The sequence below is a fragment of the Solanum tuberosum genome, unplaced genomic scaffold, assembly GCF_000226075.1.
Source record: "Solanum tuberosum cultivar DM 1-3 516 R44 unplaced genomic scaffold, SolTub_3.0 scf00004, whole genome shotgun sequence".
Lineage (NCBI taxonomy): Eukaryota > Viridiplantae > Streptophyta > Magnoliopsida > Solanales > Solanaceae > Solanum > Solanum tuberosum.
Genome location: NW_006238930.1, coordinates 3,538,874 through 3,553,110, shown reverse-complemented (window position 1 = coordinate 3,553,110; position 14,237 = coordinate 3,538,874). Strand labels below are relative to the sequence as shown.

The 14,237-nt window shown below is 30.5% G+C and overlaps 2 protein-coding genes across 2 annotated transcripts; both read left to right on the top strand.

Annotated features, from left to right (window-relative positions):
- Positions 1-7,710: 7,710 nt before the first annotated feature.
- LOC102591492 (myb-related protein 315-like) lies at positions 7,711-9,013 on the top strand. The gene is made up of 3 exons (XM_006338590.2): positions 7,711-7,998; positions 8,201-8,330; positions 8,410-9,013. The coding sequence occupies exons 1-3, from the start codon at positions 7,866-7,868 to the stop codon at positions 8,903-8,905; spliced, it is 759 nt and encodes a 252-aa protein (XP_006338652.1). The 5' UTR covers positions 7,711-7,865; the 3' UTR covers positions 8,906-9,013.
- A 1,181-nt stretch (positions 9,014-10,194) lies between these two features.
- On the top strand, positions 10,195-12,699 carry LOC102591163 (uncharacterized). Its single transcript, XM_006338589.2, has 4 exons — positions 10,195-10,338; positions 11,727-11,834; positions 11,950-12,014; positions 12,101-12,699. The coding sequence occupies exons 1-4, from the start codon at positions 10,249-10,251 to the stop codon at positions 12,246-12,248; spliced, it is 411 nt and encodes a 136-aa protein (XP_006338651.1). The 5' UTR covers positions 10,195-10,248; the 3' UTR covers positions 12,249-12,699.
- Positions 12,700-14,237: the final 1,538 nt, after the last annotated feature.

Here is a 14,237-nt window from a genome sequence, read left to right as displayed (position 1 = left end):
GTCATTTTCCCTTGAAGATATATTTTTAAATAAAACAAGTGGGACCTTTTGAAATCCAATATCCTATATATTACATAAAATTAAATGGAGGGAGTAAGAAAGTAGTAGTAATAATTAGAGGGAAAAGTTTGGTTTATTTAAGCTATATACAATCAATATTAGATATGGTCATTATCAAACTTTAAATGTATAAACATTAAGTAAATGTCACTTACACGTGTCATGATTGAGATTTTGATTAGCTTGTCTAGAAACAACAAAGAGGAAAAAATAGAGTAACTTTTACGGTTTAATGTCTTTCATCCGGTCGAATTATATCCTAAAAAAAAGCCGGCGGCCGGCCTTAGACGTAATAGGGGACCACATCCTGGCGGCTGATCCACGCAAGTTCTTTCTGGTGAGTCGTGACTGTTGATAATGATAGGCCTATGCTATTGGGCCTTGTGCCAAAAGCCCAAACTGTTGTTTCGAACAATATGTCTCGCTAGTTTAGCATTTAGTTACGTGAATTTGACTTGAAATATGAAAGAATGATGTATCTGACTTAAAATTTGATACGAAATTATTACTTAGTGAGACACTACGTAATTAATTCAAACTATAGAGTTGATTAGTATTTATGGTAGGAATAGTTGTGTAAATTGGTTGTTTTTTTCATATTAATATGTAATCAAATGAAGTAATTGATAGTGTAAAAGAAATTTACAATATGAGTATACATAACTTAACATCATTTAATTAAAGAAGAACAACATAATTATAATTTGTTGGACTAAAAGCAACAGATAGGATATGCTGTAAGGCAGCTAATGGACTCATTAATGAATTGACTAATATATTAAGTGCAGTTGATTAGAAATTTGACATTTAAGCAAACACCAAAAGCCGCCTCTATGTTCTATGGCGAACTAGAATTGGAAAATTCCATTTTTTTAATTAGTCAATTAATTTGTTGTTCTAATCGAACTACTTTTCTCAAAGGTTTGGAGAAATATACACTCCCAGGCAGAGAAAGTGCAAATTAAATACCAACCATTCTCTATATATATACATTTGTAATTAGTCAATATATGCTAGCTTTGAGGTTATGATCATCTGCCGTGTATAGAATATTTTTAATATTAGATATAATAATAATAACTATATATCAATCCCAAACAAATGAAACATTCTTATGTCATTACATGAATTTGATATCGGCCTTTTGGATTTAAGTAGCAAGCTTCAAGTAATATAAAGATTAATTGTTACACTACGTACCATAATATACATAGTTTAATTTATTACAGTACATTATCTTTTTAATTAGGTTGTCAATTGTTGTTTACGATTAAAAAAGTATACCTTGCAATTGTCTTATAAGTAACTTAATTATGTAATTATTTTTCACTGTTGTTGGTCAATCAATGTATATAACAAACAGAATATACAAATAAAAAGATGCTTGGTTGTATGTGGAAGCATCAGTGATGTGTGCTAATTTTGTCCCCATGACTTTGGAGTAACTCCCCCAAACAGCGTAACTTCCCAATAAAATGGAGGTTTAGGGTGGAGCCGGCTTACGGTCAGAGGTATTTATGTATAGTTAAAATATAGTTATATATAGTTGATATCCAACTCTCTACAATTAATTTGTATGTTTACTTCTTCAAATTTTAAATATTTTTAATGAAAATTTTGATTCCGCCTAATTTCATAGAGACAATATCTGGTTATTTTATTATTAGACAGTCTTGTATCGATACATCCTAAGATTCCTCCAGTCCTATGATTAATAGGTCATCACGTGTGTACTTGTTCTGTGTTTTTTGTTTCTCCCACTTGTTCCTCATTTAGATCTTTTTTTTCTAAGTTTAGGAACAACCGAATAATCCGCCATCACTACAATTTTTGTAACAATCTCTGCCCAGCGTTCATTTGCATATGTTGTTACTGTGGTTTTATGTCCCTAGTAGTGGCCCTGCCCTACGTTCTATCTTATATTGGCCACCTGGGAAATTATGGGTATACATAATAAAAAATTATAAATACAAGGTATAATCTATTGAGTAATTTATATTTATTTAATGTTTGGCTGAAAATTGAACATTATTTAAAAACCAAGTACTCTTTTTTTAATATTAAAGGTTTAGGCGGAATAATTGCTAAGTTTAACATTAATTTTTGAAGTGATAATTATTTTGGTACAAGTTTTTTGAGCGGCTACAATTAAAATGGGACGAAAGGAGTTGTTAACCCTTAAATTGGTATAATTAATTTTATATACATGATTTAAAACACACTCAAATTAAAATGACCAAATAAAGAATCTCAGCAGACTAATTAATATACTTGGAAAATTATGCCACATAATATAGTAAAGATGTTAAAATAAATATTAAAGAATCAAGCTCGAAATAAAAATAAAAATAAAGCTTGATTTCTAACGTTGATAGTTGAAAACCTCATAGAAAAAGCTCTGAGATTATTGTATATATGTTGTAGCTATGGAGTACGTTTTAACTTTCAAGTGTTACAAATTAAGTGTGAGTATAATATTCGATTGTCTATTTGTGTGTTCTTCCAAAGATCTTTTAATAAGAAGATTAGACATTATTTATAGTTAAATTTCAAAGGAATACTATCCGTAAATTCCATCCTTATAAAGTCTATTAAATGTATGTTACTTCAACTATATATATAACAGCGGACAAAAATCTCAATTCTCAATGGTTAGACTTAGACCATTGATCGATCATGACCTAGTGCCTGCAGATCAATGTTTGCGGAGCCAAATAGGCTCATCGATGTGATATTGAATAACTCTAAATCTTGTGTCGATCACCCTTGTTCGAAGAATTATGGTCGATATCATCCGTATAATTAAGTCATGCTTGATGCATCTTTTTCGTCCACATGTTGCCTTCTGATTCATCCACGCATTACATATTTATTTTTTTACCCATATATACAGAAGTAATATCTGAATCTTTAATTTTAAAAATGAAAAATTGGGGAGGTAGTGCTCTTCGTGACACAATAAATTAAACGAGCGGTTGTTGATGGAACGCGTTGTGTGGTGAGAAATTCTAATTCATTAGCAAACTAACTGCTCTCTTAATTAAGTCAAATCAAATCAAATCAATATAATCATAAGTGAATAACTAACTTGCATGCATGTCTTACATCAACTCAACATTATATTCTCTTCATAGTTTTTCTTTGCTTGATTCCTTAATATGATTTTGATAATTATTATTTTTAAAATACAGATATTAATTACTATAATTCATTTTCATTAAAATCTCTAATGGAACCTTTGACGTCAAGGGTTTGATTTGAAATTCCGCTTTTTCTTTAGTTGGACCAACTAACTTGTGCAATGTTCAAAATTGACTGCTCTTACTATTTATACCTTTTTCTCGGTAATCATACCCAACTGGACGAATCGGACGGATTGCCTACCAGAGGAGCCAAATTCAAACTAATTAGCACTAATTTTTAACTTTGAAGGTTTAATACTCCTCGATTTCATATTAATTGAATTTTTGAGGTATTTCACACCCTTTAAGAAAAGTAGATTAAGACATAAATTGAACATAGTTTTTCATTTTTACCCTTATTAATTATTGTCAAATTTATGATTAAAATAACTAAATATTAATTAATCATTAATTCCAATACTAACTAATGAAGGGTAAAATTGGAAAAACACTCTAAATGTAGTCTTAAAAACTGAACAATTAAGTTAATTTGAAAAATAAAAAATGTTTCAACAATTCAATTAATATGGAATGGAGGGAATAGTGTTTTATATAATCATTTAATAATAAAGATAGTAGTGGAAAAAATTACTTTTGATTTGTTAAAGTGAATCAATAAAAGGGAGATTTTATTTTTGTATAAGGACCCAGTAAAACAAGACTGAGGAAATATGTATGTGTTTGTGTATAATTAACATTATTAATCAACATACATTTCACCTCATAAATCAATTAACTAAAATAAGTTCAACTTACACAGAATTTCGTAGTTTACCAAAAAAGTGGCGGATTAGTAAGTACAGCCCAACTCTTAATTAAATATTTCGATTTTGAGTTCTAAAAATAAAATCATAGCTAGTGAGTCTTTACTCCTCCTAATGGAATTTCCTATCATGAATCAAACTAATCGGACTTTAAAGCATCTATCAAGACATCAGATATAAAAAACCAAAAAATGAAAAAAAATAATCAGTTAAGTCAGACATTCAGCAATTTGTTTTTATCTTGTGTGCATCTTCTACACCAGCGGCAAATCCCCTTTTGTTACTCGCATCAGAGCATAAAATTAATTCTTCTTGAAATTATCGTAATTAGTTTTCGGATCCAAAATTAATACTAATATTTACGGGTAGTACACTATTAATCCACTTAAAAGCCAACTAAATATTACTAATTTTCTATAGCAAATGTGCCTCGGTTATAACCTACGTACAAATAAATATTACTTCCCTCCGTCCACTTTTAATTGTCATGATTTTCTTTTTTAGAGTCAAACTATAAGAACTTTGACTAACATTTTATAATGTATTTTTTCATCATATTGATATGCAAGAAATTGCAATTTATAGTACTTTTAGGGCATGTTTGGAAGGACACCCTGGTAATTGGATTTGGTGTAATTGGTGTAATTACATTGTCTTGTCCTGTTTGGAAGAACATGCAATTACTTGGTCAGCAGGTAATTGGTGTAATTGGCAGGGGGCAATTACACTCTACAATTCACAGGCAGGGGGCAATTACACTCTACAATTCACAGGCAGAAGCTGTGAATTGCTGGTAATTACATGGTGTAATTACCACCTGATTACTTTTTCATTTTTTTTTAATTTCTATTTTATTTTATTTTTGTTTTTATTTTTTTTACTTCTATTATTTTAATTTATTTTTATTCTTATTTTTATTAATCTAAAAATTTGTAAAAGTCTATTTTTTATTTTATATTATTATATTTCATTTTATTCTTGTTCTCAACCTTACTTTACGTGATTCTATGTAATTTTCTCGTATTATCTATTTCTTTATGCCATGCTTATTTTCTCATTAGCATAATTTTATTAGTATTCTAATTTTTAAATTAAAATAGAATTTATTGTTAAGTAAGGTTATAGACTTACGTTTTCTTTATTATGAAGAAATAAAAATAAATCATATTTATTGCTATGTTGAAATTTGTTATAAGAGTATAATGTTAAATTTTTTATTTTGAATTTATTACTTATGTTATATTTTCAGTTTCATTTGTTTTAGTAATATTGAATTTACATTGCACGTCATTTTTTTAATTATACTTTGATAGATTATATTTTTGTCAAACATTTAATAATTTATGATATTTTATTTATATATTACTATTCTTTTTATCAAACATACATTTCACAATGTTTGTAGAAACTTCATACTTTTAGTTGTTACGATCAATTCAATTGAAATATATTAATTTGAAAAAATATAAATCAATTATTTTTTCATAATATTAGTACAATAAATATGTTTATTAATTAATATACTTTCGAAAAATAATATATATCTTAAATATTTAATTTAATGTCATTTATAAAATTTCTTATTTGTCAAGTATAAATTTTAAATGATTAATTTTTATTTTTAAAATTTATTATAATTTTATGATTGCAATTGTGCATCCAAACAGAACATGTGTAATTACACTGTGGCAACCAAACAGGTCAGGTGTAATTACTAGACTGTGTAATTACTAGGCTGGTAATTACTACCCTAGTAATTACACCAATTCCAATTACCTTGTGGCTTTCCAAACAGATCCTTAGTATATTTTTTTAATAACTATTTTTTTGCTTAAAATATCTAATTAATGTCATCTATAACTTTAAAAATTAGTCAAATTGACTTTTGAAAAGCGCAACATGACAAATAAAAATGGACAGAAGTAGTAAAACAATTGCTTGCTATAAGCCTATAACCTATTAATCTTCACTGATGGTGTAAAATCATCTATCACTTTAAAAATTAGTCAAATTGACTTTTGAAAAGCGCAACATGACAAATAAAAATGGACAGAAGTAGTAAAACAATTGCTTGCTATAAGCCTATAACCTATTAATCTTCACTGATGGTGTAAAATCTTCTTTTTAAATTTTGGATCAAATCAATTATATCATCACATATGGTTCCCCCATTTATGGTTAGTAGATGGATTACATCATCCCATTAAATTAGGCAATTATTATTAAGTGAAAAAGAAAATCTACACTAAAAGATTCTTTAGTTACGTTGTCTAGTTCTTGTTTGAACTTTGAAGTAGCATCTTGTCATTATGCCATATAAGAATACCACATAACTCATTAACAATCGAGGTAGGAATTTTTCATACTTCAACAATTTAATCCGAGATCTAATGAGATGACCGTTGATTGGATATTAGGTAATGAAATGTATTTTGGACCTAACTTAACTCCAAAAGTTAATTCACGAGAGGAGAATTGCCAAGTCTATATATATAAAGAAATCACCCATCTTAATTAGTAATTATTGGTGTGAGACTTTTTCATTTTTTCAAAACACATGTTAAGTTTGGATTTGTTGGTTTTTGATGGTCAAGAGAAAGAGTTGAAAGTTAATAAAATATTTAAGGAACAATTATTAAGTCGTAACTAACGAAAGCACTAAACATAATAATTGCAATGATAATATGGTGTATCTTCTGTATCTTTACCTTTAGTTGTAGTACTTTGAATAGATGGACAAATTAAAAGGAGTTGGCCACAACGACAAAACAAGCCAGCTTTTAAGGGACCATTTAGGGGAATCTCATCCATTTGAGTATTATAATTCAACCAGCCATCTTAGTTTCACAAAATGTTAATTCAGAATGACTTATAAGCTTAATTAGACAATTCTTAATAATTATCTAGCTTTCCCCAAGGTCGTATTATCATACAAAAAGATTGTTATGCGATAAATAATTGATACATCTATCGATATAGCTTCTTATGTCATATGGCATAATTTAAAGTCATCATTTTGTCTTTAGATTGCCCACATATTTTTTTTATCGATGATACACATATTTTTATCGCACATTCTATACAAGTTTTATTAAAATTAATAATACAACATTTGGACATTCGGTTAGTCTTTCCCATCTCTTTCTAGTGCATGACATGAATAGCTTTCTAAGTTCTAACATCAACATGTACTAGAGAGCTGAAGTAGTCGTCGTTTTTTCCCCATAGTAGTCATCCAACAAAAAATTAGCAAAACACCACTAGGCGCTAGCTCACGTGGAATAAGAAAAAGAGCGTTGAGCACAATTTTTGCGTCACCAGAAATTTCTTTTTACTTATTTACTTTTCGATATTAATTAAACTTTCGTTAGTATGCAAAAACAAAATACTATCGTAGTATTAATTATGCAAGATTAAATTTTCTTATACTTTGAACCAAACCACACTAGAGTTTTAAAGGAAAAAGCACAAAGAGAGGATGACTTTTATCAAATTTTAAAATATAATACTAGTTATATGATTAGCTAAGAAGAGCAAAGTTTGATTGGGATGGTGGCTTCCCACTTTTTATTAATATATGTAACACATATTCCATGCGCATCACCTTTACAAATTTTTTTCTCTATTCAATCATGCATTTCCCTTGTTAAGCAGCACATCTTTTTTGTTATATGTCCCTTTGCTGATCTGTACGCATCTTTTCATTGCTTCGAATATAAACTTCTTTTTCCTTAGAGAAATGATTGTCAAGGAGTAATAATTAGTACTAACTACTTATATATGTGGCCTTTTTCCTCTCTTTACTAGTTTTAGTTAGCTTCTCCAATTGTGTAATAAACTTGAAGAGTTAAAAAAAAAAATGGGAAGACAACCTTGTTGTGATAGAGTTGGATTGAAGAGAGGTCCATGGACTATAGAAGAAGATCATAAGCTTGTCCATTTTATTCTTAATAACGGCATTCAGTGTTGGCGAACCGTTCCCAAGCTTGCAGGTACTCTATTCTAGTTATTTCTGTTCTTTCATGTGCCGGCCTGATTCTTTTTCTAATTGGGTCAATTGATAATATGTTAGTGGTGATACTCGAAACCCCAACATGTCTATTTGTGTGATCGTTTTATCTAAGAGAGAGTACAATTTTATATGACTATAATAGCCCCTAGACAAAAGATGATCGTTGTGAATGTGTGGTGTAGGCTTGCAAAGATGCGGGAAAAGTTGTAGACTGAGATGGATTAATTATCTGAGACCTGATTTGAAAAGAGGAGCGCTATCTGAAGCTGAAGAGGATCAGATTATAGAGCTTCATGCTCGTCTTGGTAACAGGTATTGTAATTCGTTTAACCATCTGAAATTTATTGACTCGATTAATTCTGATACTTTTGTATGCAATTAATTTTGACAGGTGGTCTAAGATAGCATCGTATTTTCCAGGGAGGACAGATAACGAGATCAAAAACCATTGGAACACTCGGATTAAGAAGAGATTACATCTTATGGGAATAGACCCTTTAACTCACCAACCAATTGACAAGGAAAAATACCAACATGAATCAGATGATAAAACAGAGCTGTTGTCAACAATAACAGAGACATATGATAAAAGAAATGAAACAGAGAGCTTCATTGAAAATGCTAATGATATTTCACTACCAAACAATATGTTGAGTGAAAATATTAATGAGGAGTTATGGAACAAAAGTTTTAAAACTATGTCGACTTGTTACAGTCCTTCAATTTCTTTGGAAGCTGAAGAATCTATCAATTTCTCAACAACATCAAATGTAGCTGCTGCACCCGCAGAAGAAGAAGATTCTGTACAACAATGGATGGATTCGATTTTCTCATGTGCGATCAATCAGCTAGAAGAGGACCTGTTCCTCTTGAGAAAGTACAATTAATAATTGCCCAACTTTTCTTTTTTCCCTCCCTCTTCTTTGTTTTCTTATTTATAGAATTGTTCTTCAAAAGGAAAAACAAGTACAGGGAGACGAGTTTCCTCTTCGTTACTTTGGCTGTAATTTATATTTCTTTGTGCTATAGTTTAGTGAAATTTTAATCGTAAGGTCTATAAATTTATTGGCGATGCTTGCTCTAACCGAATGTGTAACATAGTTGCTTACTTTTAAGTCGCATCTATTAATCGTTCAGGGACGGATCCAAAGTTCATTTGAACTCAATATTCTTGATGTGAAATATGGATTTATATATGAAAATCTTATAGGCTAACTTTATTAAATTTAAATCCGCAAATGATCTCATAGTAAATTAATTATTTTATTTTGAGATATGAAAACTTGAATAGAGTTCTACTGATTTTGTATTGTGTATTTTTACCTAATAAGCTCTTCTTATAAACCCAAAGTATGAATCACAATATATTTGTAATTGCTATTTTACTATTATCGTTGTTGTTGCATATTGTTGTTGTCGTTGTTGCTGCTACCGCAGATACTACTATGTTTACACATCATTAACTTATGGAAATCAATATTTTCTAATACATAACCGTGTAGTATTTGCTATACACCAAATAAGTTAAGTGATTATCATGCCTAAATTTTCTTTTTATTTCTCATTTACCTATGAACAGTCGAAATTATGCACACAAAACAATGTAACGTAATTCAGTAAGTAAAAGCTAAAATCACAAAAATAACTGCAACTACAATAGTTGAAGGAAGGATATAACAGAAAATGTAGAAAATAAGTTTTAAGAAGCTACAAAAATAAAAATTATAAAAAGATGAATAAAACTCTTTATCTAATGGAAAAGGAAATTCTTGTAATTATTAATTACATCAATTATTAAATTCTCAAAAGAAAAAGAATTCCCGATATTTTTTCTTCTAAAAAGTTGAGTTAAAAAAAAAGATCATTAAAGGCCAGCAGATCCTTTAAAAACTATTTTTAAAAGTGTACAAATATATCTCTGAATTTTTTTGCTTTTCGAACAACTTAAAATTGTGTTTAATAGTTGCTCATATATTACTCAAATTCACACATAAAATATTAGACTGTCAGATAGTCACCATTTAAAAAGATTAATGATTTATTAGGAAAACAAAAAATAGGCACAAGAGTCCCAAAATGGGACGATCGGATAAAGTTACACTTTAAAAGCCCTAAAGAGTAGTGGGTCCAGAATTAACAGCCCATCATTGCAATGATTAATGGGGCAGCCGTGACCCGACCCAATTTGTTGATGTTCGGATCCTCCTCACAGAGATAGTAGGGAGAAGAAATGAATGTAATCCGGAGAGGTGTTCGAAGCATACACACCGCAGTAGACTCTCCACGCCTCACCAGATTTGCTCTTCAACCTCCTAAATTTGTAAGTGGATTGTTTTTCTTGAAAATTTTCTTTACTTAATATCTAGGTTTACCCATGATGTTGTATGCTTCAAGTTCCTATTTTTGCCTGTAATGTTCTCATTCTGCGGATTCCTGAATTTATGTATGTTTGTCTTGTAATTATTCAGCACATAACAATATTTAGGAAATCTTTTAAAATAAAGTTTTAGCTTAATCCATGATGTTGGAGGCTTCAAATTTCGACCTTTACCTTCTCATAAAAAAAATTCGTATTACAATAGCTTTCTTATTTCCTCTGACTTCTGCTCAACAAGAATTTCATATAGGTTAAGAATTGATTCCCATGGTTGCCAACAGTTTAAGAAAGACCAATTTATGGAATTGTTGTGGGGAACTGCATTTACTGAATTGGTATTACCTCATAACCGAACAATCCAATGAATATTTTATTGAACCGTTTCAAAATGTTTATGCAAATGAATGGTGTTATATCATGTTAGATTATTTTAACTTGCTTTGAGTTTACACTTGTTGCAATGAATTTACATGTGAATAACTAAATTATTGCTTTCACTCATTCTGGTTCATGTTCAGTTGAGCAACTTCCTCTTCAATACTAGATGTGTTATTTACTATGTAGGGTTGATGGAATTTTATTTGACAATAAAACATGGATAATATTCCATGGTAAACATTCATCTTTCGGGCTTGTCTAAGAAAATACTCCATGCTAGTCACTTCGATTGTTTTCTTTATTTTGAGAAGGAACTATTGAGTTGGTTTTGCTGCACCATCATTGATACATAAAGTTTCAAAGGATTGTGTTTGAGGCACCAAGTGAATGCGCACCCTGTTCTAGGGAACTATAGAACCTGTACTCCTTTCTTTGATATGTCAATAATGATGTGCACACAGTAGCATTATAAGCTTTAGGTGGCAGTTAGGCAATTTAAATTCGTCTGGACATTTGAGGCCCTAATTGTGTATTCTGTTGAAGGATAAATATGTTTTTTTCTATTGTTTCCTGTTTCAAGTGTGATGTGAATGCCATATTTTCTAAACTGCACACAAGATTCCTAACAATTTTTCACAAAGAAAATTATTTTGCTAGGGGAAGAATTAAATGAAACTCATGAAAATACTTTTGACAATTTGATTGTATTGAACGGAAAAAAGGTTTTAAAGAGTCCACATATAGTTGGAGAAAGGTGATGTTAGAGTGCTGCCTTTCCAAAAAAAATTAAATCCTGAATCTACTTATAGTCACGTCCCTTTAATGGATTTTGGAGACTGGTTTCATGTATCTCTGGTTGCATCAATCTGGATTCTGCAAAGTGTAAACTTGTTTACTATAGGCTTCCAGCATTGTGAGTTTGACTTGTCTTTTCACTTTGTGAATCTTTTCAGGTGGAGGTTGAGTTTGAAAATGGTAGTCTGTATAAGTTGTCAGCTGAGTATTTGAGAATATACAGCCCCGCTGTTGATAGTAAGATCAGATCGATTTGTGGTGAGAAGGTAACAAGAGGAACACTTTCAGTTTTCTTTTTTACTGGCAACAGAGTTCCATCATCAAACCGGATTTAATATTGCACTATTTTAATTTTTCCAATTCATGTGCTTGTGTGTTAAGGTCATATCTGGTAGGTGTCATGTCGGAATTATGTCTGCAGAACCTATTGGAAATTATGGAGTGAGGTAATAAGAGTAAACAAGTATTTGTGTCTTAACAAATTAGTCTCACTTTTTGTTATTTCTCATTCTCTTTATATGGTTCAACCTAGGTTATTGTTTGATGACTTGCATAAGACTGGTATCTTTACATGGGACTACTTCTACCATCTTGGAAGTAACAAATTCACCCTTATGAGAAATTACATCAGAACTCTGAAGAAACATGGACTAAGCCGGGATCCACCTAGACGAAGATGACCTTAAGACGTGGCCATGAGAAGGCTGATCCACACTATTTAAGCTGGAAAACATCCTCCCCATATGCTCAGAGTGAAATGGTGACATAAAATTGTACTGTTGCAAATATTTCAAAGACTAGCTCTTGATATGCTATCATATGTTCAGCGGAATTTGTGGTGTGCTATACTCTAGATCTAGAGATTGAACATGCGACACAAAAGAGGTCATTAGTTTCTAAGGAACATTAAGGAGGCTCTTTGTTTGTAATTTTGATTTGGGATGCATGTTGGTGTTGCAGAACATGCTTGATTGAATGAAAGGAACAGTTCGTTTTTTCTTTCTTTTTTACTTTTGGCATCTTAGAATGTCTTCTTTAATCTGTATCAGAAAAAAGAGGAATGATGATAGAGATTGAACGTGGTTTTTTGGTACTCGTTCCTTCTATTTTGGAGTGAAAATTCCACAAAAATTATCCATATTCCAGTGATATTACTAAACAATTAGCACTAGGTAGTATTAACACTATTCGTATAGTTTCTTGTTCTTTGATCTCGGTTTACACTGGTTTTCTATGTGCTCTGGTTATTTGCATTATTTTGTTTTTGCTGTTGTTCCTTCTCTTGTTTGTCAGCGTTACACTCTCCCTTTCACATTAAGTTGTTATTGCTCGCATATATGTATCTATCCCCTTTTCTACCTGTTTGGCAGTTTATTTAAGTTGATGGTCTACTGGAAATGCCTCTCTATCTCTATGAAGTAGGGGTAAAGTTTGGGTACACTCTACCCTCCCCAAACCCCACTTGTGAGATTACATAGAATGTATTGTATTACTCCCTCCGTCCCTATTTAGTTGTCCATTTTTGAAATGGCACACAGATTAAGGCAACAATGATTAGCATAGTGAAGTTACAATTTTACCCTTATAGTACAATCTACAATTCCAAAATAAATTCATTCAAGATAACTAATCAATGTTGGGAAGTTCATAAGTTTATTTACTTTATTTATGACAACTTTATTTAAATAAGGGTATAATAGGAAAAAATTCATTGTCCTTTCTTGATTTGTCAAAATGGACTACTAAAAGAGGAAATATGGACAACTAAATAGGGACGGAGGGAGTACTAAACAATCTTTCTTTGTTGGTTTATCAATCTTATAACTCTGTTTGTATTGGTTTGCTCTCATTGTTGATTGTCAGTTTCAAGCTAGGATAAAAGGAGGAAGATTGTCGTAGACTGACATTTTATGGTGAATCTTTTCGATACAAAATATGTTTGAAATCTACAAATGAGCGGTTTAATACCATCTTCTCGATTCAAATACGAGGATATGTTTGAACGCATGATAACATTATTAGCTGAAAAAGCCCTTTTCATGTACTGTCTCAATCGATAGCAGACGCATGATTAGTAAAGTAGGGTCGTATTTAAATTGAAAATGATCAGTCTATAATAAACTTTCGTATTTAATTTATTAATTTTAATGATATTGTTTATTGATTTATTATACAAAAATATTCATATAGTTACAATAGCATTTGTCAAAGCACATAATTAGAGTGTTGTTAGCTGATTAAGATATATATAGCTTCTTGATATGGCTCTTCATGTGTGCTTATTTCCTAAAGTGAAACAGCTACTTCAGTTTTACTTGAAAAAATTGATGTTATAACAACTAGTAGTTCAACAATCTGTAGCATCTTACATTGCAACAATCTGTTGCTTCAAACAAACATGTATTTCTCCTAAAAATGAAAACGATACAGCAATGACATCTCTAAAATTATAATCAAGATTGTGAATAATAACTTCGTAATTTTATAGAATCAGATCACATTATTATGAGTTAAATTTTCGTGGAAGACTGGAATTACTGCTCTTTAATTAGTAAGACGTCAAATTCATTTCATCTATTTATTTATTTTCTATAAAAAAAAAAAGTGGTCCCACCATATGGTTGGTCTACAAATTAAGCAAAATATACGTAGGATTTACCAAACTTTGA

What these genes read in the sequence shown, in the direction of transcription:
- LOC102591163 (XM_006338589.2), top strand. Translation starts at nt 10,249, where the DNA reads ATGAATGTAATCCGGAGAGGTGTTCGAAGCATACACACCGCAGTAGAC. An exon ending in GATCGATTTGTGGTGAGAAG is followed by an intron (nt 11,835 to 11,949) that starts GTAACAAGAGGA and finishes TTGTGTGTTAAG; the next exon opens with GTCATATCTGGTAGGTGTCA. An exon ending in ATTGGAAATTATGGAGTGAG is followed by an intron (nt 12,015 to 12,100) that starts GTAATAAGAGTA and finishes GGTTCAACCTAG; the next exon opens with GTTATTGTTTGATGACTTGC.
- LOC102591492 (XM_006338590.2), top strand. Translation starts at nt 7,866, where the DNA reads ATGGGAAGACAACCTTGTTGTGATAGAGTTGGATTGAAGAGAGGTCCA. An exon ending in AACCGTTCCCAAGCTTGCAG is followed by an intron (nt 7,999 to 8,200) that starts GTACTCTATTCT and finishes TGTGTGGTGTAG; the next exon opens with GCTTGCAAAGATGCGGGAAA. An exon ending in CATGCTCGTCTTGGTAACAG is followed by an intron (nt 8,331 to 8,409) that starts GTATTGTAATTC and finishes TAATTTTGACAG; the next exon opens with GTGGTCTAAGATAGCATCGT.